The following is a 26,535-nucleotide window of genomic DNA, read 5'->3' as shown; positions in this document are numbered from 1 at the left end:
TAGCCTTTCACGTTACAGTAAGTGCACCATTGGATGCTAAACTGAAGCAAGACTGCGCGACTTGGCTCCTTAGCAGTGACGTGACCTTAGATGACGTCTCCCAACCTCCCCCATCTGTAAAATGGAAGTCATAACTTGCACACCGTTGTTACTTGGAGTCCATGAAATAACAAGAACCCTTCTTACAGGCTGGCTGACCCAGGCCCGAGGAGGAAATACGTTAGCCAGAGCTGGCCGGGAAGACAGAGCCACGAGCCCCGCAGAGAAGGCGCATCCCACTGCGCAGGTGCACGCAGGAGGGGTTACGGTGCTCGCTCCGGGAGCTGCATGTGTAGTTCCGGGGGCCACCTCGTCGCTGGGGCTCTGGACCGTCGCGGAGATGACGTCATCGCCGTGCGCTGCCACGTCTGCTGTGCTCCGCGGTAATGGAGGCTAAGGATGAGTGCTGACGGGGTCGGGATCTGCTTCTAGCTTCAGCTCTGGCTCTGACTGGCACTGACTCAGGGTCTGGGTCTAGGTCTGGGTCTGACAGCTCGAAGCTTGGACACCGATTTTCGACTCTCTGGGCGGGAACAGCCTGCGGACAAGCAGCTGGTTTGGAAGCGCCTCAACGCGGGGAGGGAGTTCACTTGCCTGGGGTCCAGCCTGTAAAGCTGCCGCTTCCTCCCAGCGATCCAGCCCCACCGGCGGGGTCTCCTCCATGCGTGAGTATTACTGAGCTGCCGCGGTGTCCGTCTGTCCTGGGCCTGCTTCGGCCCTCCGGGTTGCACAGCGGGGACTGCTTTGTCTTCCCCCTTAGGGGCCAGTCTATTCAAGTTTGTAGTCTCTAGCCAGCCACCTACCCCCACCTCATCCTCTCGCTTCTTTCATCCCAATGCTTTTGCTCCATTTTCTTTCCTTTTGCTCGTCAGCTCCTACCTACATCCAACGGTTTGAATGCTTTGTCTCACCTGGTGTTTGTTAAAATCCACAACCGAAAGCTGTAGGAATAGGGAAGGAACATCGGAACAGTCTACAGTAACGTTTTGAAAGCCAGGGTTTTTATTTTGTTTTGTTTTAAACAGTATGTCATTCTTTAGTTTTTAAGTTGTATTGTTTAGGAAACATTTTGGTATCCATATTGGGGGAAACGTGGTTTTCTTATAGATGGAGGAAAACACAGTTTACTCTTTTCAGTGAGGGTCTTTATCTGTTTCTTCTCTTTTAATCCTGCAGTTTCAGTAATTTCTAAATGACTTTACAGCAGTTTTTCTGGAGTGGGCATCCACTTGAGCTCCTTTCAATGTTTTCACTCTAACATATGGAGATACCACTTGAACAGTTTTAAAGAGTTAAAAGTCCTGCTAGTGTACTTCTGTCCATCATTGTCATTCCTGACAACAACCTCTGTAGGACAGGGAACACTTTGTTTTTGCTGATAAAGAAAGAAACTCAGATAGTCAGATAATATGTGACACATCTGATGTCAGAACCAGGTCCCCTAACAAAACCTAACAATTGGACAGTGCTGATTCTCCTGTATTTCAGGTGGCTTGCTGTGAAATATTACATTTGAATTGGAAATGCTTATATCACGTGTTTCTTGTAAACGTCTACCTGATTGTAATATCTTTCATATGCTATAAGTCAACTGACAAAATACACAAATTGTGGCTTCCCTAATGCTGACCAGAGCTTACATCAGAACTTAGGCTTCTGACCTGACCCAATAGAGTCTGAATAGTCCTTTCATTAGTATAAAGTAATAGACACTGAGAGCATTTGCTTGAAAATCTGGTTTTACAAGCCCTGCTGTCTCAGTTTTTCTGGTTGTTTTGTTACATTGCCTAGTTTTAAAATAGTAAACTGATATGTAATTTTTTTGTTTTTTGTTTTTTTTTTGTTATTGTTCAGAGTTGAAACAGGTTGACCACCATTAACCTGGGTTGCAACTACAGGTGGCACTGGAAGCAGACTGGTTCCCGGACATGCCCGGTGGAAGGAGGGGCCCTAGTCGGCAGCAGCTAAGCCGTTCAGCTTTACCTTCTTTACAGACTTTGGTTGGTGGGGGCTGTGGCAATGGAACAGGCCTTAGAAACAGGTAAAGAAGAAATAAGACTATCCATAATTTTTTATATCCTGTGATCAGTAAGACTAACATAGAAGTCATTATGCTGTTCAGGTATTTGTTTATGAAGATGACTTCTTGACACTGAAGTAGAAATCCTGCCCTTGAAGACTGAAAGCTCAGTATTTCAGAATACTTGGGAGGTAGAAGTTGTGGTATAGGACCTACAAAATGAAAGCAGTCCAATTCTTACTTGTGGCTGATAACCCAAATTCTAGTCATCACCTTTTTATTAATAGCTATTAAAAGAAGGGAGGAATGAATTAAAGTATAAGGCAAATGTAATCGTTTAATCACCAGGATTCTTTTTCGTTGTTCAAAAAATTGTTTGAAATTAATAAACTGTCAGCTGTAACCTAAACATCTTAAGATTTTTTATGTCATGTTGTATGAGAATAAAGAATTTTATTTTTTTAATGGAAATTTATCTCCGTTCCTAATTTTTAAAAGTTAGGGTGAATTATTTCTAATCCAGGATAACTAACTTCATCAGGAGATTCAATCATGTAGAGATGGAAAGAGTTGGCTTTTGATTAGGATAATTTTTGCCAGCTAACTTCTGCTTCCTCCGTGAACAGTTTTCTCTTGCTTTGATGCTAATTTTCAAATCTAGCAATCCCTACTGCTGCTGTCTTTTCAGGCCCTACTTATATTATTTGTGCACTTCTCTCTTCCTGGCCTGCTCTCCCTCTTTCTGACTTTCCAACCCAAGTTCTCCTGTGTCTTCAAAATCAGTTTTGAATTTGTCATTTCATTGGGGGTTGTCCCTGAAATTCCAATTTGGAGGGATTTTTCCAGTTTCTGATTCTCATTATACTAATTTTTCTATCCAAATTTTATGTTTATATATGTGTACAGATTACAGAGTATTATTTTTCACTCTGCTCTTTGGATTTTCTCCCTTTCAAAATGATGATACTATCTGCTTCATAGCAGGATATGAAAATAAAAGAAATAGCTTTGAAGTAACTTTTTAAAACTTTACCCTGAATTTTCCAAAATTTCTACAACATGTATTATTTTATATTTTTAAAAAGAAAGAAAAATAAAAAGAATGAGAATATGTGAAAATGCTTTTGAAGAAAGGTACTGTCTAATATACCGGGGGTGCCAAAAAAAATGTATACACATGACTTGTATTCATCTTTTGTTATTGGTATATATTGAGTATTATTTTAATACTCAATATATACCAATAACAAAACAATTCTAATATAGTTTTTTCCTTTCTTAAAATGTGTATATATATTTTTTGCACCCTTTGTAGATATTGAAGTGAAGGATGTTTTCTATTTGAAGCATATGTATGCCTTAATTTTACTAATATATACTGTCAACTTAGTGATTCAGTACTTTAAAATTGCAATAGAAAATCGTAGCTGTGCCTAGCTAGGATTCTATGTAGCTAAACAATTCTAGATCTGCCTCTGTATTAACTCCAGCAGGTCTTTGTTCACTTTTTTCTACTTGGGCTTTGAGGATTCCCCTAGATAATAAGGTTTTCAGACTGAACCACAGAATCCCTCCTCAGTGTCCCGGGGGCTACTATAGTGTCCCGAGCGCGTAGAAGGAAGAAAGAGGCAGGCAGGCAGGTCCAGGCTTCGCCTAGTCCTCTCTCTCTTTTTTTACCTAGTCCTCGCTCTCTCTCTCTCTCTCTTTTTTTTTTAATTTTATTGGGGAACAGTGTGTACTTCCAGGACTTTTTTTTTTTTCCAAGTCAAGTTGTTGTCCTTTCAGTCTTAGTTGTGGAGGGCGCAGCTCAGCTCCAGGTCCAGTTGCGGTTGCAAGTTGCAGGGGGTCGCAGCCCACCATCCCTTGCGGGAGTCGAACCGGCAACCTTGTGGTTGAGAGGAAGCACTCCAACCAACTGAGCCATCCGGGAGCTCAGCGGCAGCTCAGCTCAAGGTGCTGTGTTCAATCTTAGTTGCAGGGGGCACTGCCCACCATCCCTTGCGGGACTCAAGGAATTGAGCTGGCAACCTTGTGGTTAAGAAGAGTCCACTGGCCCATGTGGGAATCGAACCAGCATCCTTCGGAGTTAGGAGCATGGATCTCTAACTGCCTGAGCCACCAGGCCGGCCCTCCTAGTCCTCTCTTAATCAGACTAATGCTTATGTGTTTCAAATATTGGAATACCATGTAAAATATCTTTTGGGGGAGGAAAAATGAAGTGTTCTGCTATTAAAAAAAGAGCTGAACACTACATTCCTAGATGATCCTGCTTGCACTTGAACTCTGCAAATAGAGTACTGGGAAGAACTAGGAACATTTGGAAATTATCTCTGCTCTTAGGTGGGTTTAGATCATGTATTCTTTTCTCTGCCTTCTTTGTAGCTCTTCTGTCTTCTGTCTTCTGGCTTTCAATGGTTCCAATCATGGTTGTCTTAATCGACTGTTCTCTACCTACTTTTCTCCTTGAATATATATTTCTTTAGCATTTAATTGGGTGGTGGGGAGAAAAACATATTTTTCAACAGATTAGAATAAAGATGGAAGGTCATATCGTTTGAAAAGTCACTGTTATTAAGTGACTATCTTGTGATATTTTTACCTAAAGGGGTTATTTTGGGAGATGTTTCTATATTTGTTTCTTGATGGGAAAGAAGCAGTCTAGAATAGGGTATTATATAAAACCTGGGATGGGGTATAAAAAAATATGGAAAAAACCCAGTGATAAACAGCCTAAAATATAGTTTTAGGAAGGATGTGTATGTGTACAAAAAAAGTGTCCAGACAAGGAGAACTCACTTCTGGAGTGTCTGTAAAGAGAGAAACAGATAATTGTTTAAGTGTGATATTATTTTGGATGATATATTTGATTCCGCAAGACAGGTCAGCTGGAGAAGAGAGCATTTATGCCTGTTTGATAGGTGTTTGTGGCCCGATTGGTGAAGTTAAACTTGAGAATGTCAAAGAGCTGGTTTGGTAACACAGTCAAGATTGAAATCCATAGTTCTCTGTCCCATTTTCTACCTGTGGGGAGCAGGGATTTGTTCTTGGGACAATGTGCTTAGGTGATTGCCTTCTAAAGGAGGGGGATATACTGTGTGTTTTTGAGTTTTCTAGAGAGCTTTTAGTTGAGAATCTTATTTGAGAAGGACTAAGTGGGAGTGTTTCTTTGTTTTGTCCTTGCAGGTACTTTATTAATAATATCACCTGAGCATATCCAAATGATCACTGCTTTATTCCTTCTTATTCTTCTTTATTCCTTTGAAGCTTTCTTACTTTATCCATTTGCTTAAATTGTGCTGCTTGCTGGCTCCATAAAAGCCAATCTTAGGCCTGCTATGCTCAGTCTTTCCTGCACGCAAATTTTACGTGCAAGGACAAAGCAGATGTTCAGCAGAAACCACATTGTTTGTGCAAATGTAGGCACAATGAGCCACTCTTATTATTCAGGGAAACTTTTCTATCAGTTTCCAGTCAAGTTCCCAGATGCGAGCCTTGCAAGCAGCCTTTTCTTAGGTTAGCTATGCTGAACACCTGCTTTCCTTTTCGGAGTCTGGAATTTCGGTACTGCTAGGCAGAGAGTGTTTCCATGGCCAGCCCCCAGTAAAAACCTTGGGCACTGACTAATTAGCCTTCCTGGTAGACAGTACTTCACACGTGTTGTCAAGAGTCGTTGCTGAAAGAGTTAAGTGCGTCCTATGTGACTCGACTGAGAAAGGCCTCTTAGTTTGCACCTGGTTTTCTCCAGACTTTGCCCCATCTACTCGTAGTTTTCCTCTGCTGACTGATTTGTATCCTGTTGCTATGATAAATCTGAGTTGTGAACATGACTGTATGCTGAGTCCTATGAGTGCTCCTAGCAAATCATCAAGTCTGGGCTTGGTCTTGGGGATCTGCAGCGCAGTTTGAAAGAGAATATTCAGTGTTAACATCGAGACGCGTTCTTTGAAGAGAATCTATTCCAACCCTTGTATTATAGATGAAGAAACTGAGGCTCAGAGATATAAAGTTACTTTCTCAAAGACCACAGCAGGTTAGTGGAAAATCTGGGAGTAGAACTTGCCCACATTGTATTTCAAACATTTGTGTCACTTTGCTTTTCTTGAATCTAATTTTATATCCTGTTAGAGGAATAATACTTTTGTTTTCTCTAAATAACACCACTGTAACTAATATTCTATGATTCTGTGGTCAACTAATTATTGACCACGTCTGTTTATTTAAGCTTTTTTTTATGTGGGGTGTGTTAAGAACTTTGATCATATCTCTTCTTGAGCTTTCAACTTAACAGGAATACTAGCTCTTTCCCATTGATGCTCTTAATCACTTTATTTGACCTTTGTCTCTGTTTTCTCTTGAAGTATAATAGCCCCCATATGTAGACTACCACAAGTGTAGATTTTTTGTCCTTCGTTTTGAATATCTTTCTTGAGGCCCAGCATGTTATTGACTTTGTTAACTGCAGAGGCACCTTAGTCTTCACTTGGGAAAAAATTCTGTAAGAACCTTTTTAACCTTTAAATCATAACAAATAATTTAGCATGCTTTCCCCCTTGGTGTATTTTTGACTGGAGAGGGATTAGAATTTCGATTTTGTTGTAGAATAGAGGGCTCCTAACCTTGTAACTTCTCATCAGAGTTTTTTATTTCGTATCTTATGATTAACTGGAGTGAGGGAATAGATCAGCTGCTGGCATTAATCCCCTCCATTCAAGTTCACCAAATTGTACAACTGCAGAGGGCACTTCTCATGTTGCACTCTGTGTGAATGTTGTCTCCTGGGATTGTGCAGCGCTGTGGTCCATCTCCTGCGTGGATCAGAGAGAGGGCTGTGGTGTGGTAATGATTGGTTTATGATTGAGCAGGTAAGGTTGGGAGACCTGATAGATCACAACCTACTCCTTGGTAAGCTTGTTCTATTGAAGAATGAGAGGAAGAAACTTCTATAATTTTTTCTGACACCCCACCCCACCCCCACCCCTATCCCTGTTCTTCCCTTCTAGCTCCTCTAAGTTTTCTGCCATGGTATTTTTTTTTTTCAATTTTTTTCTTAAGATTTTTTTTTTTTTTTTAAATTGAGGAACAGTATGTTTTTCCAGGGGCCATCAGCTCCAAGTCGTCCTTCAATCTAGTTGTGGAGGGCGCAGCTCAGCTCCAAGTCCAGTCGCCGTTTTCAATCTTAGTTGCAGGGGCCTAGCCCACCATCCCATGTGGGAATTGAACCGGCAACCTTGTTGTTGAGAACTCGCTCTCTAACCAATTGAGCCATCTGGCAACCCTGCCATGGTATTCCTAACTGTGCAGAATGAGCACAGTTCACGTTCCTGTGTGTTATAGAAGTGTTGTGAATGTCACATACTAATGCTAGAATTCTATATTTGAAAATTTTAGAGTTGAATGGTAATGTTAATATTGTTCCTTCCCTGGAATCTTCTTTGGAAGTATCTAAACCAAGCCTCTTTTCCTTGTTCTGTAAGCCATAGTACTCTCTTAGATCTCTATGACTATTTCCAGGTATATAAATACTGGGAAGTTATATTCCCTTCCTCCATCTTATCGTTTTAGATAGCCCAGCTATTTCTGACCTATAAAATAGCTTGGAAGAAAAAACAACAAGAAGGTAGGGATTAAAACCTGTATATTTTAATTTGTGTTTTAAGAGATCGCGCTCTCTTTTATGACTGTATTGGTCTGCTATCTTCTCAACCTAAAAGTATATATTTGCAGTGAACTAGGAAAAGTACAGTCTCTTTCCTTAAGATTGTGGTCTGATAGACGTAGATGTAGGCAAAAACATTATATAATAGTATGAAGAGTGCATATAGTAAAGGCATATGTTATATGCCATTGAGTCAGCTCCTACTCCTGGCAAGACTATGAATGAGTGATGTCCACAGTGTCCTATACTTAACAGGACAGCTCCTGCAGACTCACGCCTATGCTGCTTTTATGGAGTCCATCCATCTCACATATGGTCTTCCTCTTTTCCTGCTGTCTTCTGTTTTTCCCTGCATAGAGGCATAGCTTAGGTGTAATGGTAGTACAGAGGAGATATGAACGAGTTTTGATGGAGTGAGTCAGAGTAAGCTTCTTGTAGGATATGCTTGACCATTTTAAGTCTTGAAGGATTTTGTCAGTAAGTGTATGTGAGGAGTTAAGGAAGGTGGTTTTGGAGGGTATTGCCGGTAAAAGGAATGGTGTGTACAAAAGAATAGTATGCATCTTCACAGATAGCAAATAGTGTGGATATTGTGTAGGGTGCATGTGGAATTGTGATAAGAGATGGAGCTGGTCTGGTAAGCAGAGGGATTCATGGGACATACTAAAAATTTCTGGGTATTAATTATCCTATCAGCAGTGCAAAGTCATTAAAGGGTTTAGGCAAGAGAGTAACACTATCAGAGTTTCACTTTAGAAAGATCTCTGAAGGCAGATTGGAGGATTTGGTGAAAGTGGAGTTGAATTTAGGGAGATTACTGCAGTACTTTAGATGAAAAAGAGTAACTGCTTGAACTAAGGCAGTGGGGTTTAGAGAAGAGGGTACAGTTTGGAAAAAGTTTTATAAAGTGGAATATATAAGATTTAGAGAGTGATTGGATGTGGTGAGTTAGAAGCGAAGTTCTCATATGACCCCCAGGTTTCTGGTGTGGGCAGCTAACTGGGTGGGACATGAACTAGGGTCAGGACTGCAGGAGGAGAACACAGAGATGTCCAGTACACAGCTTGATAACATGGTCCAGAACTCAGCAGCAATCTCTATGGAAAGAAATTTTAGTTTTCAGCATGTAGAAGGTAATGGAAGTCATGGCCGCATAGGAGGTCACTGAGAAAGAGTGTGTAGAGGGAGAAGACACGAGCCAAAGATCCTAGGACAGAGTTGTGGGGAAAGCTAACAGTGAAAGGGTAGGTGGAGAAGGAAGCAGGGGCCCCGTGCCCTGTGACACTGCAGGGCGTCACTACTGGCGTTAACCCTCGTTTTCTCTTTCAGGAATGGTAGTGCTATTGGCCTTCCGGTCCCACCTATCACAGCCTTAATCACCCCAGGTCCTGTTCGTCATTGCCAAATTCCTGATTTGCCTGTGGATGGGAGCCTGCTCTTTGAATTTCTCTTTTTCATCTACCTGCTGGTGGCTCTGTTCATTCAGTACATAAACATCTATAAAACAGTGTGGTGGTATCCTTACAATCATCCTGCTTCTTGTACTTCTTTGGTAAGTCTTAATAAGCCTTTAAGTTCTTCATGTTACTTAGCCAAGAAACTGGTTGGAAAACTATGTGCAGAAATTATTTTTCTTACTAATTTTTTTTCTCATAAAATGTTTTTCTGTTAAACCACAGATTACTTTCAGAAATATAATGTCGTAAGATTCAAATAATAAATGTCTGGCTTCGGTCTGTGACTGGAGGAAAGAAAAACATAAATAAAAATGCAGAAAACATTTAAATGATGTATTATAATATCACAGAAGGTTTTGATATTTAGCTTTCTCTACACCATGTAATTGTCGGAAGTTTAAGGGGCCAACATGATTAAATTCCAGGAACTGTACCCTTTTATGTCTGTATTAGGATAATGGTAGCTTCTGTAGCATAAATAAACCCAAAATTGTATAATGCTTCAAACATACAACAGTTTGAGGCAGTGGCCCTGGTTGGCAGGACCTTTGGTCGATTAGGGGACCCAGGCTGATGGAGGCAGCTGTCTTCCAACGTGTGGCCTTCAAGTTGGCTGTGGTCCATCCCTGTCAGCAAGAAAGGGGAAAGAGCAAAGGGAATTAGAAAGGAGAGTTGCTACTGGCCCGACGCACATCATTTTATCTGTGTCCACTCCTAGGTGCAAGGGAGGCTGGAAAATATAGTTCTTTTACTGGGTTAATTGTTACCCTGAGTAAAATTGGACTGTTACAAAAATAAAATTGAGACCAAAACTAGCTGTCTTTGCTAAAGTACATCACAATATATTGTAGGTTTCTTCTACCTTCTTTCCAGTTATTTCGGAGGGCTGTGATCATCTTGATGCAGAGAAGGTTCTCCATAGGTGGGTGTGTAAAATAACGGGTAAGGCTAGTCAGGTCACTTGACAGATAAGTGGTTGGTGGTGGCAGATTTGGATGGGTAATGGAGATATGCTCTAGGAGAAACATTATTGTCCTGGGTAGTTTATGTGTCCGTGACTTACAAATGATTAGAAAACTTCCCTGGCCTGGTGAACATAGAAAGGAAATGTGGACCAAAATTTTCAAGATAGTATGGAAAGGGAATAAACATTTTTATTTTAAATATTTGTATCACTTGGTTGTTCCAGGAATTAACTATTAAGAATTTTCTTTCCACATTGACCACCTATCGATTCAATATCAGGTGAAAAGAATTTCACTTTTTTCATTTAAGAATTATAGTGATTTAGTGCCAAATTGTATGCTTTATTTTTAATAGTCTTTCTTCCCCACCTGGATTATGAATTTATTGAGTGTAGGAACTGTACTTCATCCTTCTTTGGACACAGTGTTATAAAATGAAGAGTTTGGATCAGCTGATCTTTAAGTCTTCTTCCAGCTATGTCACGCTATAAATACCTCACTATCTTAACAGTGACATTGGCAAACACTTATTAAGATACTTGCTGGTTATTTGCAGTGATTATCTCATTTACTCTTTGTAAAAATAGGTCGGTACTACTGTATGACTCCCATTTTATAAGTGAGAAATACGAGACCTAGAAATTATGCAACTAGCTCAAAATCACATAGTGACACAGTGAGCACTCAAATCTAGACCTATCTGCTATGCTTTACTTTCTGTATTTAATCTATGGTTACTCCATAATTACTTGTTGCGTAGGTCATTATGCAATTTCCACTTTGACATCCTATGAAAACTTCTCACTTAATGAATTTTCAGGCTAATCAAAAAGCTCTTTTCCCAGTCAGCCATTTCTTATGAAAGTTCTTTTAAAAGTCCCCTACAGAAGATGTAGATGCCTGATCACTGCACTGTACACCTGAAGCTGAACAATAATGAATGTCAACTGCAAGTTTATATATGTATATAGTTACAAGAAGCGGAGTACAGCATTAGGAATAGAGACGGTGGAAATGTAATGGCTGTGTGCGATGTCAGAGGGATAGTGGATGGGGGGAGGGGAGTTGTCACTGTGTGAGGGATATAAATGATAAATGTCTAACTATTACTGTGTTTTGTGCACCTGAAACTAATTAAAAATAAATAAATAAATAAGTCCCCTACAAATGTTTCCTTGAAACGAAGGGAGCCAGTGCTCCTGTCAGTCAGGAGCTGCTGCTACACTGCTGACTCCAGAATGATGCTTTGGCGCTGATGCACCACCATAAATGGCTGCCTTTCACTTGCCACTCTCCTCATTTCACTCAGTTCTCAGTTCAAGTTTTACGAGATACCTGTTTGGCAGAAACTAAATCAAATATAGAACGTTCATAGTTTTTAGCTTTCTATTCTGTAGTAGAGGAAGGCACACTTAAAGGAGGTCATCGTGTGGACTTTCTCACTTATCTGCCACCTATGACCCTTGCTCACACAAAGCTCACAGTTTAATTGTGGAGCTAAAAGTAACACACATGGAATAGCAAATAAGGTAAGATTTTAGCCCATGAGTCTGAAAGGGGCCTGAATCAGTGAGCTGCTCAAAGATAAATGGGCTGTGAGAGACCTAGTTACTTCGTATCACTGCCGGTGTTCATGCATAGCAGGTGGCAGCCTCACTGGGATGTCTAGAAGGGACTCAGACCTCACCTGGTGGGCTGTCTCTTTTAAGTTGTCATGCACATCTGACTCAGAAATGTGTCACATTTACATATTAGGTTTTTCTTTTTCCATTTTAAGATCTTAATAATTATCAAAAAGTATATCTGAATATGTACAGTATCGTTCTAGCTGTCAAGCAGTTGGCTGAATGAGTCTTAACCCTAAGAAACATAAAAGCTAGAAGTAGTATGGTAAATTATTCAGAATAATCAGGAGTGGAGTTCTCTGATTAATCAAATATTCCGGTTTATAGAGTTAATCATAAGTAGATAACCAATTTTCAGTGATTTAGAATGTGACAAAATTTGCTTAATAACAAGATACTTTAGGCACTTAAATCTTTTTTTTTTTTTTAGATTTTATTGGGGAAGGGGAACAGGACTTTATTGGGGAAAAGTGTGTACTTCCAGGACTTTTTTCCAAGTCAAGTTTTTAGCTTTCTATTGTCCTTTCAATCTTAGTTGTAGAGGGTACCGTTCAGCTTCAAGTTGTTGTCCTTTCAGTCTTAGTTGTGGAGGGCGCAGCTCAGCTCCAGGTCCAGTTGCTGTTGCTAGTTGCAGGGGTCGCAGCCCACCATCCCTTGCGGGAGTCGAACCGGCAACCTTGTGGTTGAGAGGACGCACTCCAACCAACTGAGCCATCCGGGAGCTCAGTGGCAGCTCAGCTCAAGGTGCTGTGTTCAATCTTAGTTGCAGGGGTGGAGCCCACCATCCCTTGCGGGACTCGAGGAATCGAACTGGCAACCCTGTGGCTGAGACCCACTGGCCCATGTAGGAATCGAACCGGCATCCTTCGGAGTTAAGAACATGGAGCTCCAACTGCCTGAGCCACCCGGCTGGCCCGGCACTTAAATCCTTTGCTATTAAAAAAACGTCTTAGATGGACTGTTGATGCCTAAATAAGACCCTTAGACATTAGCTAGGGAGTTGAGGGAACTTGCTTGCTTTACTTTGGAGGAGTGGGGTGAGCAAGGAGGACTCAAAACCAAGAAGGGCTAAGTATTGTTAGAATCCAAAACAGATAGTCAGGGGGGAAAGGAAATGACCTGAGGAGCGTATGGTCAGCCACTCTCATGACATTCTGGCTGTTCCACCTTTAAAATGTATCCCAAATCTGGCCACACCATCTCCTTTCCTACTCACCCTGTTCAATCCATAATCATTTCTCACTTGAGTCAAAAGCAATAGCTTCTTAATTGATCTTGCTCCACTATAATATTAATATATTCTCCATATAGCAATTAGTGTGAGCATTTAAAAATACAAATACAATCGTGGCACCCTTTGCCTGAAACACTTTTATGACTTCCCATTACAGAAAAACATATATAAACTCGATCTTTTGTTGCTCATTACCTCATTTCAGCCTTCTTGCTGATTTTCAAATGTACGTCTATTTTCCTGCCTTTGGGGCTTTGTGATTTCTTCTTCCTCTGCCTTAGGCACTGTCGCCCCAGATATTGCTGGTGTTTTTTTATCATTTAGTTCTCAGCCCAAATACTGTCTTCTCTAACAACCAATTTAAATTGGCTCTGCACCCCCTTTCCCAGTCGTTATTTATCACTTTTACTTCTTGCCAGCAGTTACAACTATTTGAAATGCTTTTACTTCTTAGCTTGTTTATTGTCATTAGCCTTCTCCCTTAAACAAATTTATTAAAGATAAGGGTTTAGCTACTGTAACAGGGTGGCTAAAAGAGAAAAGAAGCTTATTTCCCTACTAAATAAAAATTAGGTAGGTGATATAAGGCCATTGTGGCAACTCTTTGTGTCTATTGTTCTGCCACCCCCAACATGCTTCTCAACCATGGTCCAAAGTAAGCTACTCCAAGTCCTGTCATCATAATCTGGCTGACAGGAAGGAGGAAAGGAGAAAGAGACAACTCCTTCCTTTAAGAGCATGCATGGCTTGGAAGTTGTACACATTACTTCCTCTCACCTCCTTTATTTACAAGTAGTTTTTGCAAGGGAGGCTGGGAAATAATTCTGTAGTTAGCTGGGAGTCAGTGCCCAGTTAAATTCTGCTGTGATGGCAGAAGAGAGAGAACTAGTAAGCTCTGCCACCCCCTTGCCCTCTCACACTGCAGTAAAAAGTAAGATCCAGGATGGCAAGATCCCTGTCTCATTCTTCAGCACTGCACCCTCAGTGTCAAGAATACTTGGCACGTCATGGGTGCCTACTATATATTTACTGAATGAATTGAGAAATTCAACTTTTTATTCTGGAAGCAGAACTGTGGAAACCTACAGGCCTTTTGACCATCAAAATGAAAATACATCCCGATTTTGTTGGTTGCTAATGACTTCATTTGTTTAGTATCACAGTTATAGTTATACAGACTTAGAACTAGAAGGAACTGTGTTTAGCACGTAGGTAATGCTATCATTTTATAGGAAGAAGAGATCAAATATAAGACATGTTTTTAAATCAAAGTAAGGAGAAAGACTGAATGTAATTGATGTTTCAGCGAGTAGGGAATTTAGGTTAGTAGATTACCAATGGATTGCATTAAGAGACACCAACAATAGTAATTCCTATAGACTGGCAATTCCAACTGATCCATTAAATTTGACACTCACAAATATGGCATTTTAGATAAATTATTCTTGCCATAATCCTGCAGGTTATCACTTGTTAACCCCAAACTGTAATCTTTTCCCTTTAATATAGTAAGCTTTACAAAAAGGAGAGGAATACATTTCCAGGTAGTTTAAAATAGTGTTTGAGAAGTTAAAGCAACTTGTCACGAAAGGAGAAGTAGAAGATAGGTGGTCTCTTCAAGATCTCTCAGATTCCCGTGGTCTGTAACTGTCAGGTACATCACCTAAGGAAGATCTTTTGAGGGGGCAAACCTCTTCCTGTAATAGTTAAAACTGGTTACACGTTTATTTATTTCTGATGAAATTATTTGTTTCTCTTACAGAATTTTCATCTCATTGATTACCACCTGGCAGCATTCATCACAGTGATGCTTGCAAGGAGGCTTGTGTGGGCCCTCATCTCAGAGGTAACAGCTCATTCACTATATTCTATCACTTGTAGCTGGAGTTAGATAGTAGAATAGGTTCAGATTGAAAACATGAAGTGTCCAAATATAATTTGAATACAATTATAAATTAGTTTCTTTATTTCTACATGAATCGTGCTAGTTCTTTTTAAAAGGCTTTCCTACAGTATATTTAATGACTCAAGAGAATTGTTAGAAATCTCATTTGGGAAGAGGTTATTTCTAGCTTCCAAGTTCTTAAGTACAATATTTTCTAATTTTAATAGTTAACAGTAAAAGTAAGATGAATTTTAGGTAACTTGATATGAAGAGTTTTATGTAAATAAACAGTTGCATCTAAAACAATATTATTGTTTCAAGTAATATTCACTTGAAATTATTTGTGTATCATTTGTGGAGTTGCTAGCAAGAGACATTTGTTTCAGTTCATTAAAACTTGAAATTTTAAAATGGCAACATACAAATTGGCATAGAACTAGTCTTAAAGATTAAAATCTATGTTTAGTGCTCAGTGGAGGAAAGAGTTGGGACATTATTAATATCTTTTTAAAAATTAAGTTGTTTATAGAATTGGCTGATGGTATAATGTATCCCAAATCTGGCCGCTTCATCTCCATTGCTATTCACCGTGTTCAATCATTTCTCACCTGAGTCAAAAGCAATAGCTTCTTAATTGATCTTGCTCCACTATAATATTAATATATTCTCCATATAGCAGTCAGTGTGAGCATTTAAAAATACAAATACAATCGTGGCACCCTTTGCCCTGAAACACTATATTTGTAAACTCCAGTGAGGGAGGAAGGTAAATGTATTTTGTTAAGATTTTGTTATCTTGTGCATTATAAATGATTCTTATAACAACAAAAAAATGTTAGCTAAAGTGGCTAATAATTTTAATCTTGGACTTTATAATTCACTGTGAAATTTTAAATGAATAGTTACTATAATCACAGATAACTGAGGGCCAACTTTTTTCTTCCAAAACATATATGGAAAGTCTTTGGGTCTGTTAGCTCTAATTTTCAGGAATCTTCTTTCTACAAACACAGAGTGATTACAGATATTAAGTCATAATATGAAAACCATTTGAAGTTAACTAAAAAACATTGGTAGATCATGTTTTTCACAGTGGGAAAGGCTGTCTATAACCTTTTCTCCCAGGTTCTTTATTTAGGTCATGAAAGTAGAAGCTTACTTTTGGATATATTGAGAACCTATGTTCTTTCTTTAGAGGAACTCAATGGAGTTTTATGTTTACATCTGTTAAAACAGCAGGGAATGATTTTGTTTCATCTCTTCAGTTGCTTAGAAATGGTACTGTGTGTGTCATATTAGTATATCCAGTTAGTGTGTAAATCCTTCATAACTGGGGTTTCTACCTTGGCCCTACAAGGACTCTAACTAACTTGAAGTACTCTGCTGTTTTTTTTACTAATGGTGTCACAATAGTTTAACAGCTTTTGCATAAGCTTAGTTGGAGAGTATATTAGCTGGGTTTTCTAAAGAAACCTACAATTGTTATAGTACAAAATACTGAGGTTAATTGTAAACAGATTTCTAATCAAAGACTTGAATCTGTACCTTAATGTCCATCAGAAAGGGAATGTTTAAATAATTATGGTATATCAACATAATGGAATAGCATGCAGCTGTTAAAAAGATGAAAATGTCTTCACATACTGACCTGAGATATTAAGTGAAAAAAGCAAAGTACAGAACAGTGTTTAAGGCAGGTGGAAGGAACAAAATATATTTGCTTATATATGAATAAATTATCTCTAGAAGGACATACAAACTAATAATGGGCTGCCTAGTTGGTGTCTAGGAGATAGGACTAGTAGGAGGGAAACTTGGCTACAAACACTGTTACACGTTTTGTATTTTAAGCAATGTGAATATATTACCCATTCAGAAATTTAAAATGAAAGCTGTATAGTGATTCTCTTTCTAAAATATTTAAATTTGATGGATAATACCCATCATAAATCATCTTTCCTTCGTTCTATTAAAATGTTTGCCTTTTTTTTTTTTTTTTTTTTTTGGTTATATCACAGAAAGGATCCCTACTCTGAGAAAGACCAATCATTTTTAAGGAGAGGCTGGAGGTAATTAATTCAGAAAGCTAAATACTACTCCAAGAGGAATACCTCTCCAACTAGATAGGCTGTTTATTCACCTCCAGGCCAACTCTACTTCTCTATTTGTTGCACAAGACCAAAAAGTTATTCAGCTATTGTTTCACCAACCTGAGGCAACTCTTTAAAAAATTGTTTTTCTAAATAGAAAAATAGTACATTTTATTGAAGAAAACTTGGAAAACACTAAAATATAAGACATTTAAAAACATTATTTAGTACCCTGTTATTGAGAAAATCACATTTTGGTAAATTTCCTTCTACTCTTCATATGCATATAGAAAATACATATATTTGGGGGGAGCATTATCTGTATACAGTTTTATATCCTGTATCTCTCACTCAACATAGTGTTAGGAATATTTTTCTACTTCTTACCTGGCTAATTCTTGCTTATCTTTTAGATCTCAGCTGAAATATCACTCCCTCAGGAAGCCTTCCCTAGGTTAGAGCTTCTTCTTATTTGTTCTCCATAGCAGCTTACTCTTTTCTTGTAGCACATCATCAATTGTAAAAATAATTATTTGTGTAAATATCTAAGTTTAATTTGTGTCTTTTTTGGTTGGGCAGCCTCTTAAAGACAGAGGTCCTGTTCATCTTGCTTACCACTGGGTTCCTAGGACCTAGTATAGTATGTGTCACACAAGGCACAGTGGTTAAGAGCTTGGACTCTGGAATAAAGCAAAATTGATAAGTATACCCAAGCTGCTCTGGTGATATTGGGCAGAAGCAGCCTTTTTATTTCTAACTCTAAACTTTTGACAGTGGAGGCAGTGGACTAATTCCAGTGGCTGAAATATCTTCCCTAGATTTTGAAACATGAGGTACATTGGCAAGAGGTATATTTCAGGGGAGTGATATGCAACTGTCTGCCCTGCTCTAGCTAAGAACAGCTTGAGCCTTTTTTACAATTTAAGGCGTAAGCAGTTCTTGATGTTAATACAATTGTTTGCATTCATAAGTAACTATAAATACGTAGTATATATTGCATATATATATATATTACATATGCTATGTAGTATGTTGAGTAAACTAAGAAATGGATATATAGGAGGGACCTGGAAAGCTCCTTATCCCCTCCCATATGTTATTGACTCCAGAAAAAATTTTTTCCCCTTTCTGGGTTCTGATACTGCTGTTTTAGAGGTTATACTGTGTTTCCCCAAAAATAAGACCTAGTCAGACAATCAGCTCTAATGAGTCTTTTGGAGCAAAGATTAATGTAAGACCTGGTCTTATTTGAGTATAAGACCCAGTCTTATATAATATAATATAGTATAAGTATAGTATAATATAGTATATAGTACAGTATAATTTTCGCTCCAAAAGACGCATTAGAGCTGATTGTCCAGCTAGGTCTTATTTTTGGGAAAACAAGGTAGGAGTCTATCATTTTCTCCTGTATTTTGCTTATTCTCTCCTTTCTAGTCCATTTTGAAAGAAAATGACATTGCAGAGCTTCATGTTCAGACAAGTATGTTGTCTTCCTATATTTAATCAGTTTTAAAGATTTGGAATTAAAGAAGAATATTTGGACAGCTGTGATGTAAAGAATTGGAAGTGATTATATGTTATTTCCATGTTTGCAGAAGTCAAAAAGGAAACTTTTATTTATATAGGGATTTGTCCAAGAAGATCTGATTATTTTTTGAAGCTTCAGTAGGTTACTAAACATTAATTCAGCAAACGAATTTGAGGGAAGGATTCAAAGAAAAATAGAAACTGTTGCTACTGTTGATGCCATTATAACTAGTCTGGAGTCAGATAAATCAGTGGCTAGCTGTCTTTATGTACATAGAAATCATTTGGTGGGTTGTTAAAATACAGGTTATTTGACTCGGGATTTTGTTCCCCGTATCTGGCGAGGGAAGACAGCAGGAATTTGCATGTTCAATAAGCAGCCCACTAATTCTGATGAATGTGGTTCATGGAGAAGCCTTTGAGAAGCCTTAATGTAAGAATAAAAATTAGGTAATATCATAAGAACTTAAAAGAGTTCTGTATGAGGCACTGTGGGAATACAAGGAAGAAACAACTAACTGACTGGAGATGTCTGAATCTTTAAGAATGAGGAAGATAGGGTGGGGTGGGGCAGTTTTCCGTCCTTACTTGAGTCACATTGCTTTGAATAAGGTCATTTATAAAAGGTTCCTATTGGTGCTTCCAAACTTGCAGGCCACTAAAGCGGGTGCCGCATCTATGATTCACTACATGGTTCTGATATCAGCTCGCTTGGTGCTACTCACTTTGTGCGGATGGGTCCTTTGTTGGACACTCGTCAATCTCTTCCGAAGTCATTCAGTCCTCAATCTCCTTTTCCTTGGCTACCCGTGAGTACTCCAGTTTTACCATTTTCTTGTAAGTCTTTAAAGAAATGATTTGGGTCATGCAAACAATAGTATAAAAGAGAGGAAAGTGAAATTCTTCAAATATAAACCAAGAGTTCAGAAAATTGGAAAAAAATCAGTGGGTAGGGTGACCCTATAATTTAGTTTCTAAACTGGGATACAGTTGGACAATAGCATAAATCCGGACTGTCCTGGGAAATCTGAGAGTACAGCTCTATTACCAATGGAGAATATATTTTAATTAGCTCTGTTCATCAAATAAAGGCCCCGTATACTGGCTGTATTGGCATAAATGGTGGTTAATGTTAGTTGAATGAACTGGATCAACCGTTCTTACCCTTTTGGTCAAATTACTTTGCTCTTTGTGTTCATGTATGCCATATTTAAAGCCCTATAATTTTATATACTTTTTTTGACCAACGTTTTATTTTGGAAGCTTAAACACAAGGTTGAAAATTTTTTAGCAAACACCTGTGCAATCCCTACCTACAGTCTGCCCATTAGTATTTTACTATAATTATATAATACATATCTGTTCATTTATTCCTCTTTCCTTCCATCAAGCTATCTCATTTTTGGTGCATTTCTAAGTTGAATCACAGACTTCAGTTTACTTCCCCCCAAATATGTCAGCATAGACATATCAATAACTAGAATTTGATGTTTGTTTACAGTTTTCTCTTTTAAAGTAGAATTCATATACAATAAAATTCACAAATCTTGTGTACATCTGTAAGCTTTGATAAATGCATATACCTGTGTAACTTAAACCACTATCCCAATATAGAACATCACCATTACTCCATAAAGTTCCTTTGTGCCCCCTTTTATCAACCCCCCCCGCCACCCAGAGGCAACCACTGTTTTGATTTTTTTCCACCATAGATTAGTTTGCTTGTTGTAGACTTTCCTATAAATGGAATTATACATTATGTACACTTTTGTGTAAGATATCTTTCACTCAGACTATTGTTTTTGAGATTCATCCATGTAGTTGCATATGTCAGTAATATTCATTCTGTGAATATACCACAATTTGTTTATTTTCTTATTTTTGAATGCCTGGGTGGTTTCCAGTTTGGGCTAGTATTAAAAATAGAACTGTAATGCACATTCTTAGATGAGCCTTTGTTTTTTTTGTAAAGATGTTTTCATTCTCTTGGGAGAAATATGTAGGAGTGGCCTTGCTAGGCCATAAGGTAGGAATATGTTTTATTTTATAAGAATGTACCAGACCTTTTCCCAAAGAAGTTGTATATATTTATCCTCCCACCAATTCTATAAGAGTTCCGGTTGCTCCACATTTTTGTCAGCATCTGATGTCTTCCATTTTTTAAATGTTCACGTATTTGATGAGTGTATAGTGGTATCTTATTATACATATTGGCTTATTAAACTAACTACTACTTTTGCATAGTTTAACTTGTACACATTTGGCCCATACTTTCTTCATTGAATGGTTACAGATAGCAAACATTTATTGAGCTTTCTTTATGTGTCAAGTGCTGGGCTACATGCTTATGAACATCACCTAATGAAATTATCACAGGAACCCAGGATGCAGTGCATTTAGTCTGCTATAACAGATCCAAGATAATAGTGGCTAAAAGGGTTCGAAGTTGATTCCTCTTTCCTATATAGTATGTGTGTAAGTCATCTTGAGTAGCTGTGGTAGCTCCATGGTATCTGGACCCAGGATCCTGCTATCTTTTTGCTCCTAAGAAGGATAGATTGTAAGGGAGGCTGGAAAATTAAGTCTTTAATAGAGCAGCTGTATCTCAACTAAAAATTCTGTTGCTGTGGAAGAGCGGAAGAACAGTGGCTATTGGCAGACAATCAGCAGCCTTTGCCACAGATAAAGACAGTTGAAGAGATTTAAAAACTTTCCCGTGGTCGCTTAAGTGAGAAGATGTGTTGGATTCCAGAGCCCTTGTGTGAACCATTCCGTACTCTAATTGGTAGGCCTCAATGTGTGGTTCCCAGAACTGCAGCGTCAGCCTCTCCTGGAAATTTATTAGAAATAGAAATTCTCAGAGTCTACCCCAAACCTGTTGAAACAGAAACTCTGGAAAGTAGGGCCAAGCAATTTGTCTTTTAACAAGCCCTCCAGATGATTCTAATGCTTATTCAAGTTTGAGAATCATTGCTTTATACCATTTATGATGCTGAAGTGTAAGCGTGAATTTATATGGGTGGTCACATAGTATAAAATCAAAGCAAGGATGGCAGGAAGAGGCTTTGTATTGATCGTCCTATGGGTAGGTCTAATTATATTGTTTAAACAATTATTTAAGGTACTCATCAGCTCAGTTGTGGAGCAACTGTCTCACTTAACTTTCTCCTACAAAGTGAATTTTCTGTGTTATAAACATAAATTTTTACGATTCAGATTTCTTATAAAGTATATTACATTCTGTATCAGTTGTTTCAGTATTTCTTGATTAATATTTCAGCTCCTTGAGTTGAAAACAAGTGATTGTGGGCCAGCCTGGTGGTTCAGGTGGTTGGAGCGCCGTGCTCCTAACGCCTAGGTCGCCAGTTCGATTCCCACACGGGCCAGTGAGCTGCGCCCTCTACAGCTAACATTGTGAACAACGGCTCTCCCTGGAGCTGGGCTGCCGTGAGCAGCCGGAGGTTGGTGTGAGCTGCCGTGAGCTGCTGTGTGCCGTCATGAGTGGCCAGCAGCCGGCGAGAGCTGCCGTGAGCTGCTGTGAGCAGCCCACCGACTACCGACTGGCTCATAATACCAGCCTGGGCCAGGGAGCTGTGTCCTAAACAACTAGACTGAGACACAATGGCTTGAACCGGAGCACGGGGTGGGGGCGGAAAAAAGGGGGGGAAAAGAAAACAAGTGATTGTTATTCTATTTACCAATAATAGCTGGTCGAATCATTTGGAAGGTTAACCATATCAGATTCAAAAGGCTAATTATGTATATGTCAAGGAATATTTTGGTCAGGTTTAAGAGGATTACCATCATCAAAAGGGCCAGCAAACTTGCATTTCAATTTAGGTATATAAAGAAGCTTCCTTATTCTTGGAGGCTTTCCACACCCCTGTAAAACAATGAAATAAGCAAGTAATTTAAACAAATTTTAGGTTGGAATATATTTATCTTTACTTTTTAAAAGTTGTATAATCTAACTTTTATCTAACTTCAATTTAAAAATTAGGTATGAGGAACTTAAAATACTAGGTAATGGCAATAACTACATCTTTATTTTCTTATTTATCCATAGGTTAAAAAAGAAAGGGACTCTTCTGTCTCTCTTTTTTTTTCTCCTTTTTTAAAAATTTTATCTAAAATAGCTTCTCAATTTAGGATAAATTAGTCCAAAGACTAACAGTTTTAGCTCGTGTGTTTATCTTATATCTAGTCCACTGCTTTCCATAATCTCTGCTACTACATTCTAAAGCTCCATCTGGTCTTCTGGTAATCCATTCTTGCACTCCATTCCATTTTTCATTGTAGCTAGAATGGTTTTCAAAATCGAAGTTGAATCATTTTACAAACCCTCTTTAAAATTCTTGAATGAATTATTTCCTCTATCTTACAAAGCACTCCATGGTCTAAGCCTTCGATGCTACCTTTCCAGTTTCTCTCATTCTATGCTGTATCAGTTATCTACTGCCACAAAATTCTGTAACAAACAACCACTAAATCATGGTAGCATACTGCAATATGTATTTATTATGCATGTGTTGGGGTCAGCTGGAAGTCAGGAGACTTTCCTGATCTTAGCTGTGTTCAGTCACATATGTAGGATTGATTGGCTGTCAGTTTAGATAACTAGGACAACTCAGCTCTGCTCCACAGGTCTTTCATGCTCTGGCAGACTACCCTGGATGTGACCACATGAAATTGACAGTGGCAAGGAGCAAGCTCAGTATGCAAGTCCATTTCATGCTTCTGATTACAGTATGTCTTTTGCTATCCCATTGGCCGGAATAAGTCACATTGTTGAGCCAAGTTATAGCGACAGGGCAGGGTCACCTCACCCACAGAATGAGGGCTGTGTATTTACGTGGCGACAGGTGAAACTACAAGGAAGGGTAAAGAAATGGGACCATTATTGCAATCTACCACACACCCCAGCCATATACCCCTACCCCTCCATGTGCAGTCTGTGTTTCAGCAATGTTCAGCTTACAGCCTTCTCTGGTCTTCACAGTTTTGTACATGTGTGAATTCTTCTGCCCGATACTTCTACATTTCCCCCCTCCCACCCTACTATCTCAGGGCACATTCGCGGTAGACGTCGGAGCTGCTGCTAACCATTCTCTTACTAATAAGCTCATCCTTTCTCCCTCTATAGAAAATATGAACAAGTGACATTTGTTAATTTTTTAAAATAAAATGTATAACTAAATATATCTTTATTTGCTCTTTTTCATATCAGAATTTATGTCAGTGAAAGGACCATTTTATTTACAATACCTCAGTTACAATGTGGAAGTTACTTAATGAGGACCTAGGGAAGTATTTAAAAAAATTTTTTAGGAACCAAAGGTTGGAGTAACTACAAGAAGTTATGAAAAGTCTTGAAAATATTCAGTCCTTTAACCAAGTAGTTCTAATTGTAGAAATTTGTTGTACTTCTGGAATTTTTTCCATTAGTCCATCAAATATTTATTGAGTGCCTAGTATATTTCAGCCACTACTCTCTAGGCATCAAAGATACAGCAGTGAATTAAGCAGACTAAAATCTCTGGTTCATGGAGTTTACATTGTAGTGAGGGGAGGACAGGCCAAGGGGAATAAAAACCCCAAATAAAAACCTAGTAAACATGGAAAATATATGGAGTGGTGAGATCTGTAGAGAAACTAGGGGAACTAGGAGAGCTTGTGGGAGTCAGGTGGGTGACATAGTAGAGAGACAGGGTAGCCCCTCACCAAACTGGATGTGAAGGGCATACCATTCGAAAATTATCAGATGTCCACAAAGATCTGTGTAGGAAAGTGTTTATCCCATTGATATTTATGGTAGTGGAAAGTAAGAAACAGCCTAAGTTTCCAAAAAGAGAGAAATGGGTAAAATTATGGTACATCGGTATGAAAATACTGTATCTTTAAAAATTGTTAAACAGAAAAATATTTAATGACAATAGAAAATGCCCAACACACCCAGTTAAAACAGCAGGTTACAAAACAGTTTATACTGTATGAGGCTAAACATATAAAAGGAAAAAGTATAGAGTCTATATACCCAATTATAAAAATAATTATTTCTAGATGATTTATATCTTGTCATTTTGATTTTCTGTAGTTTTCCTTTATTCTACAATGAATGCATATGGCCTTTGTGGGAAGAAACTAGTTAAAGAGCTTCCCAAATAGTGAACTTACCATCAGCAAAGTCCCCCTTATGTTTCTGTTTACTCGAGTGAATCGTGACTGTTTGACTCACACAGTTACTAGATCGGATCTTAGGGGGCACCTGTGGTCTCATTCTCACATTTACCTTTTCTACAGGTTTGGTGTTTATGTTCCTCTGTGCTGTTTCCACCAAGACAGCAGAGCTCATCTTCTCCTCACAGACTATAACTACGTGGTGCAGCACCAGGCCGTAGAGGAAAGTGCCTCGGCTGTGGGTGGCTTGGCTAAATCCAAAGACTTCCTGTCCTTACTGCTGGAGTCTCTAAAAGAGCAGTTCAATAACGCCACGCCCATCCCCACCCACAGCTGCCCCCTGTCTCCAGACCTCATCCGCAATGAAGTAGAATGTCTGAAAGCAGATTTCAACCACAGAATCAAGGAAGTTCTCTTCAACTCCCTCTTCAGTGCCTACTATGTTGCCTTTCTCCCCCTGTGTTTTGTGAAGGTAAGTGCTTATGTGCTTTCATGTGCTTCCTGGATTTGTGTGTGAATGGCATAAACTGGGCATTTCTTATTTAATCCCCCTTTTCTCTGTCTCCCCTTTGGCAGCCTGGATGGTGGAGTTCGGCTGCATCTGGAGTGCACTAATACCGCTCCTGGTTGGCGGATAGGTATTTCCATACATGTGATGCACCCGTGGTGGCCCCTCTGTTTTTCTTTTCCTTTTTTTTTTTTTAAGTTTTCTTTTTCTAGTTTCCAGGGAGAAAAAAACGTACTTACAATAGAATCAGTGTGGAGTAGTTTAAGAGGACCGAGGTTTCAGTCAAATGTAGCCTACTGTGATCGATCTTAACATGGTTATCAGGAGTTGCCTTGATTTTCATCTAACCTTTATCTAAACTTTGGTTTACTTCAGTAGAAAAGACAAATGGTCCGGATGTCACTTGCGCCCAAAATCTTTTGAGACATTTAGTGCCCTTCACCCACTGAGAAGCACATCTGCAGCCGGAGTGGTCGTTCACAGGGAGCACTCACTTCTTCTAGAAAGGAAGCACTTAAAACATAATTGCCTCTCCCTCCCAGCCCTAACTCACACAGCCAGGAAGTCAGGTTGAAGGATTTGGAGGACTCTGCTCTTGAACTTTCTGCACGGACAGCAGGACAACCAGTGCATGTGTGACTCAGTATGGCATTTGTCTGCGGGGCATATGTACACCCATCTCTCCCTTCTCGCTCACCAGTGCATGGATCATTTCTCTCTCTTCTGATCTCTTCCAGAGTACCCAGTACTACGACATGCGCTGGTCGTGTGAGCACCTCATTATGGTGTGGATCAATGCTTTTGTCATGCTCACCACACAACTGCTGCCATCCAAATACTGTGATTTGCTGCATAAATCAGCTGCTCATCTGGGCAAGTGGCAGAAGCTCGAACATGGGTCCTACAGCAATGCTCCCCAGCACATGTGAGTAGGCTGGAGGTTAAAACCACACGACACCTTTCTCCATGCTGCTGGTCATGTTTATTTGCTTTGTATGCCATTCTTGTTCTTGGCTTTGAACATTTCAGTTGTAGTTTTTGTCTACATGGATTCTTATCACTAAACCGAACACAGGGGACATTAATTTCATTTCCACCACCATCCCCAGTTTCTCCTAAATGCCTCCTACCTTTCAACTGCCCAGTCACTCTAGAGTGTCTGACTTGTTTCCCAAGCTATAATCTTGGAGTTTTCTTTCAGTCTTAACCCTTTGCCCAAATTCAAAGAATCATGATGTATTTTTAATTCTCTTTAGAAGACTGTAAAATTCATCTTCTCACTTCATTGCCACAACTAAATAGTTGCTAGCTAATCATCTCACAGCTGGAATTTGCTTCTCTCATCTTTT

General features: G+C 39.1%; 1 protein-coding gene across 1 annotated transcript in view; it reads left to right on the top strand.

Moving 5' to 3' along the window:
• Positions 1-371: 371 nt before the first annotated feature.
• The window catches only part of TMEM39A (transmembrane protein 39A), a 31,379-nt gene continuing 5,215 nt past the window's right edge, over positions 372-26,535 (top strand). Inside the window, exons 1-7 of the mRNA XM_033089996.1 lie at positions 372-704; positions 1,894-2,080; positions 9,045-9,267; positions 14,759-14,842; positions 19,156-19,310; positions 24,802-25,150; positions 25,924-26,111. Coding sequence (XP_032945887.1) covers positions 1,968-2,080; positions 9,045-9,267; positions 14,759-14,842; positions 19,156-19,310; positions 24,802-25,150; positions 25,924-26,111 — 1,112 coding nt within the window. The 5' untranslated portion in view covers positions 372-704; positions 1,894-1,967. The remainder of the gene's footprint in view (positions 705-1,893; positions 2,081-9,044; positions 9,268-14,758; positions 14,843-19,155; positions 19,311-24,801; positions 25,151-25,923; positions 26,112-26,535) is intronic.

Source organism: Rhinolophus ferrumequinum, chromosome 2, assembly GCF_004115265.2.
Source record: "Rhinolophus ferrumequinum isolate MPI-CBG mRhiFer1 chromosome 2, mRhiFer1_v1.p, whole genome shotgun sequence".
Classification (NCBI taxonomy): Eukaryota; Metazoa; Chordata; class Mammalia; order Chiroptera; family Rhinolophidae; genus Rhinolophus; species Rhinolophus ferrumequinum.
This window is presented reverse-complemented; position numbering and strand designations above follow the sequence as displayed.